This window comes from Oryza brachyantha, chromosome 9 (assembly GCF_000231095.2).
Source record: "Oryza brachyantha chromosome 9, ObraRS2, whole genome shotgun sequence".
NCBI classification, from domain to species: Eukaryota; Viridiplantae; Streptophyta; class Magnoliopsida; order Poales; family Poaceae; genus Oryza; species Oryza brachyantha.
Genome location: NC_023171.2, coordinates 8,641,239 through 8,647,594, shown reverse-complemented (window position 1 = coordinate 8,647,594; position 6,356 = coordinate 8,641,239). Strand labels below are relative to the sequence as shown.

General features: G+C 39.6%; 1 protein-coding gene across 1 annotated transcript; it reads right to left on the bottom strand.

Annotated features, from left to right (window-relative positions):
- Positions 1-316: 316 nt before the first annotated feature.
- On the bottom strand, positions 317-1,013 carry LOC121055355. The gene has a single exon (XM_040527757.1). The coding sequence runs from the start codon at positions 845-847 to the stop codon at positions 584-586; it is 264 nt and encodes an 87-aa protein (XP_040383691.1). The 5' UTR covers positions 848-1,013; the 3' UTR covers positions 317-583.
- Between the last annotated feature and the right edge of the window lie 5,343 nt (positions 1,014-6,356).

Genomic DNA, 6,356 nt, shown 5'->3' with positions numbered 1-6,356 from the left:
CAGAACCTAATTGCCTTGCATTAGACGACACTGGCCCAGACTACAAACTAATCCTACAGTTCCTTGTAATGTTAGCAACCTGACCAGACCAGTCCCTCTCTGCAACCGTGTTGGCCATCGCCTTCTTTGATTCATCCAAGATGGTACAACCAGCAGTTTCCAAGTTTCATTAATATTTTTTGATGACTATTGACTATGGACCATCGAGTAGGCTATGATGGCATGGCATGATACCTTGCAGCCTGAACTAATTCATGAACGATCTGAACAGAGTTGCTGAAGAGAGAGAGAGAGAGAGAGAGAGGATGGATCATCAAGAATCACGGCACGAAAAACATGACGTACGGATGCTGCTAAGATAGGCAAAGGTAAAGTCGATCACTGATATTTTTACAACACAACAAGAGGGAAGGGGAAAACATGTACATCTGGTGTGCTACAACCAACATCTAAAGCTCTGATCCATGGCGACAGTACAGACCATGGACAGGCATCAGGGACTCACTCACTCAGACTAAGCTCGATCTACTATAAGTATCCCCAAAAAAGAAGAACATCACATCCACGCATGATGCTCGATCGATCACTCCCCGACGGGGATGATGCCGCCGGCGCGGCGGAGCGGGGAGAGCGACCGGGAGGCCCGCAGCGTCGTCGCCGGGCAGCGGCCGCCGGCCGGCCGCGTCTCCAGCAGCTGCAGCTCGAGGAGAAGCTCCCTGGCCTCCTCCTCCTCCTTCTTGATCCTCATCACCTGGCTGTGAATCAGGTACACGCCACCCGCACCCTGCTGATCCAGTTGCTGCGCCTTCTCCTCCATTGGAGCAAACGGCGACCTCGCGATCGCCATGGAATCAATCAATCGATCACACACACACAGAGGGAAGAGAAACACGATCTTGCTCAGCTTCGGTAACGAGTTGTCTTGTTTTCTTGCTGTTGATCCACAGGTACTGCTCTGATGGCATCGTCGACATATATATATATATCACAGAGAGAGATGGTCATGGTTCGCTTTGCTTGTGAGACTGATATTTTGGCGGGAAGGAGACGGGCGATGGCGCGCGAGGGAGGAAACGTGGGGCGGTTTCCGAGCAGTCGTTTTGGCCGTTGGGTGAGTGGGAAAGAGAGCGCCACGGCTCCTCTATTTTTTTATGAACATTTTCCAACCTTTTTTTTTCTCTTCTGAACATTTTCCACGTCGTGAATTGATTGCGCGAGATATTTTTGCTCTCGTTTCCGTGGCTAGTCTGCTTGGCTGTCTGACCAAAGCTCTTGTCATACGTACGCAATACGCGTATGGTTCTTGAGCATCCAAAATATGAAAAAAAATAGTCTTTTTTTTGGGGGGAATTATGTTCTTTTATGATCTTGGCTAAATGGTTAGGTTGGGGATGCTCATACGTAATGAGAAGATGTTGATATACAGTCTTATTGTTTAGCTTTTATATGGAATAAGTCGAATATCATATTTACAAAAAATATTGAATAAAATTTTTATATGTGTTATTAACTATCTAAACGAAAGGCTAAAAAATAAACTATGTAAAAAATTAATTTTTAACCCCTAATTTAATAATAAAAATTTAAATATTAGTTTATAAACAAAATCAAAAAGGAATAGATGAGACCATACTCTTTGCAAAATGAGATCCAATTATAAAAGAACACGTGCCGTTTAAGGTAGGGAGCTGTTGACGACCCAAGTCAAGATTCCCAATCACCTGGATATACTAGTACTAATCTAGTAGTAATCTGTGGCCTGAACCAAAAATAAATATAATATACTGAACCAAAAATAAATATAATGTACATATACTAATATAGCAATGTATCTTTTGGCTTAGGCTTATAAGAGAAAATTTAAATTTTAAATCTTAATTTAGAGTTGATTGTAAAGTTTTAATTTTTAGTTTTGGGTTTTAGATCGCTATAAAACATATATAATTTTTTTCAAAATATATTCTGTTTTACAAATATGTTATTTGACTTTTAAAAACCCAAAAATTAACCATATGTCATATAGCAGGGACAGAACTGCCAGACCGATACGGTGGGCAACGCTGACTCTGAATCTGACGCGAATGCCTTGAACCAGCCAAAAAAAAAAAAACACGTAACTGGAACCGTTTCACCTGTGGAGCTACCATGCAACCAACCAACGTGTGGAGACGTCTCACGCGAAAGTAAACAGTGGGTTGGATAACGGTTGCAACCCCAGCCACCCCTCCCTGCGTTTGTTGACTTGCAGGTTTACCAGTATCCCACATCTGTTTGACCAAACACAAGGAATATAGGTGCGGCTGGTACTCTGCTCTGCTCGGGTTAGGTGACTTGTTCGAGCGGCAACAAACCGGTCGTGAGGAGGACAAGCAGGCCAAATTCTGTAGCCCACCAGGCCAAGCCCGTCTATGAACGGCGCTGTGTGCGTGGGTCGGCCCAATTCCCCTCGGTGGACCATCATGGGCTTACGGCTCGGCTTCGCACGCTCTTGGGCTGAGCTGGCCCCGGCCCATGGAGCAGCTCGACTCCTCTCTGACTGTTTCTCGCTTGCTCGCTCCATTGGATCGGTCTAGCTTATTATTATAACTAGATGATACCTCCATATGTTGCGGCGGGCCACTATTTGAATAAAACCATATTTATAATGAAATAGGAGTGGTGTATAATTATTTATGATAAAAATGAGTAAAATAGAATTTGAGACAAAAAAAATTGTTGGAGATCTTACATTTGATAGTGTTGAAGGCATAATAATGCATGATAACTTTAGACTTATGAGGCCTAAGAAAGATAAATTGTATTTGCTTGTAGTATTAGCATGTAATTTACGTATATCATCCTCTGAATAAATAACAAATAACAATATTACGTATCAACATATATTTTCTAAAACGAAGCAGTTTGATGATTTAGCTACCAAACAAAGTTCAGTATTATATGTGCATATGTGAAATGTTGAACTATCAAAACATACTTAAATATTTTATGTTTAAGCAACTCCAAACACTATCAATGGAAAACAAAGTGAGTAAACTATCATATATTATCCACCAACGCGACGACAATTTCAAACACGATCTGCGTGGTGGGATAACGGTGGACTTTTTTAGGCTGAGAGATGGTGGGCTTTCGGACTAAAGAGATGAAAATCTATGAACACATGGCGATAATCTAGAGCTCACCGGATTTGATCGGACGGCTATGATTTAATGATGATGTGGCCTCCTAGAAATAAAACTTTGTGGGTGAACTATATAGAAAGAGGGGATTATAACGAGTCAATTTGGCTTGGCTTATTACGATTAAAGGAAATCTCAACTCTAGCGAGCTAGCTCATTAGTAAAAATGATCCGTTCTTTTAATCATTTTCAAATCCAATTCAATATCCCACTATATCCAATATGTTATATTAGAATCAGTAGTAAATGACTTTCTAAAGAAATAAAAAATAAAATGGAATTGCCAATCGTTATAATATAGAAAATACTAAGCAATTAGCCATCTATTACATCCAGTCATCCTCGTACATGATCCATCGATCCATATGTAGAAACTACCTAGTTCAGGACATACAGTACTGTTAGAGTTCTATTGGATCATCTAGGATTCTAGGACTATTTCGGTTCTCTGTTGGATAGATCAATGACATTGTGATTGAGGGATAGGGGGTTAGTTACCGACCAGTGGAACTGCTTACCGAGGAGAAGGAACCGGCCATCGTCGTCGATCTCCGGTGTTGGGGCTGACGGCGACGGTGATGGTCGTGGCAGCTCTGGCGAGGTTGAGGCGCGGCGGTGGCGTATCCCATCACTGGTTGCGCCTCCCTTCATCGGGTAGGGTTTTTGGGGTGGAGTGACGGCGGCGGTGAATCTCGTGATGTGTGCCACACCGGCCTCTACCCCTTTTATATGGCGCAGGGTGACAGGGGGCCCACCAACCATTGGGCTGGGCACCCTCTATTAGGGTGCGGTCAAGGTCTCTCTTGGGCCGTTGGGCTCAAGAGGTGAAGATCAATCTAACAAGTACAACCATCCCAAAATATTATACAAGATTAGAAAGCTTGCGAATTAATTTGCATTCTAGGCTTCTAGCATGGCAGATATGAAAACAAAAGCCCTTCAAACTTTCTAAGTTATAACTAATTCAGTCTTGAACCTCTTGGTAGCCAGTCAAACACCCAAAATTGTCAATCACACAAAATGTCTTGACGGGGGCAATTGTTTGCCTTATTTAGATAAAAAGCCAAACGAGATATTTACAAATAAAAAATAATTTATGAATAAAATTTTATATACATATTCTTAGCGATTAAGCCAAAGCTATAAAATAAAGTACGATGAAAAAAACTCCCAAATTATACTCTAAATTTAATGTTAAAAATTCATATTTTGATTTATAAGCAGAAGTATAAGCGAAAAGATGGTGCTGACAACCACCCTGGCATGTACCGGACCCTAGAAAACTGAGTTAGATAAGTATCAATACAAAATAATACAACGTAACCAAAATATATGGGAATGATGGTAACATTAGACGAGGCCAAATGTAGTTATAATACGATAAAATAGACCGAGATTCGATATGCAAATTAGACCTTCGGTGAAATATGAAGTTCTCGATTTTTAAATGCAAATAAATACTATCACCGTCCCATAACAAATGCTATCTTCTAGTTCAAAAATGAACCATAAGAAAGTACTTATTTTGGAGCAGAGGTAATAGTACATAAGCATATTTATCTTTATCTCAACATACGTTTCCAATAGAAATTCAACAGCATGCCTAATCTCTACTGTCCTAGTTAATTGCTAGCAACATCAATCTCTGCAAATGGAATGGACTCAACACCATCTCTTGAAAAGATTAATAAAAGTTCAACGTAAAATGTAATGCAACTATTAAACGTGATGAAAAGATAGAAATGGTTACTGTGAGAGAAGATACCATAGCCATTGGAGGTGTGTTCTCACCGTGGAAACCACGTATCCAACTAGAAGCACATATTAGTGCCTCAATAGTTGGATGTAGGGAACTTCGATAATCATGAAGCACGTAATCGTACCACCTGTACTAAATGTTGATTAAGATGATACATTAGGGTTGTGTTCTTCTTTCAGATTATATCTCGGTTTTTATAGTAGTTAATTTTATCATTTATAATGTTAAATAGATATCTAAAAATCAGATAATCTTTTATCTTTTATCACTAAAAGAAGATAGGTTAGATGCTAAAACTGTCGAGAATTTCTTATATATATATATATATATATATATATATATATATATATATATATATATATATATATAGTATAGAACATGAATATATGAGTATTCAACATCCATCAATGAAGCAAAGTGAAATCCTTGTTTGCCAAAGGATGGCTTGTTTCATCTATACATACATACATACATACATACATATATCTATATATATATATATATATATATATATATATATGCATTTGCAAAAATAGAATGCAAGTATATTTGAAACTTACTTTAAAAAAAACCAAAGCAAGTGAGCTACTTGTATCAATAGTTTAGGAAGATGTTTCAGCCCTCACCCTGTTTCTTGCAGTCTTTTCTTGATGATACGACATATCAGCCATGTAGCAAAGGGTTCATCCATTTCTTTACAAACACCGATCTCCTCAGTTTTAACACATTCATCACCATATAATAATTATTTGAAACACCAACTCAAAAAAGCCTCATCTTGAACCTAGTACAGTACCAATTATAATGGCAATGGCCACAAGGTTGTTCTTCTCGGCCCAATATTTATTAAACTTCTCTTAACATAAAACAACATGCAGCTAGCAGTGCAATCTTCACACTCCCTTTGTTTGGACAGAAAAATTAAGATACTACCTCGGTCCCATAATAACCTTATTTTTCGTTTTTCCGTGTCCAACGTTTGACCATTCGTCTTATTTGAATTTTTTTGCGATTAATATTTCTATTGTTACTAGATGATAAAATATGAATAGTATTTTATACGTGACTAATTTTTTTTAGTTTTTTTATAAATTTTTTAAATAAGACGAATGGTCAAGCGTTGGATACGAAAAAATGAAAAATAAAATTATTATGGAACGGAGTTAGGAGGTGGGAAGGACATGCTGTCCTTGCTCGGCCGACACGAGGCTTGGCAGCGATCGAGCAGCCAGCAGCATCATACGCACACACAGCCCGCGCGCGTCTCCCTCGCCGTCCGCTGGTCGCAGGCAGGTGCCCGCCCCTTCTTCGGCGGGTTTCGCGTGAACTGCCCAGGTCAACACGTACAGGCAGATCGATCGAATCGGTTAGTCCGGTTGATTACTGCTCAAGCATGCAAGCACTCTTGTGCTGTAAGA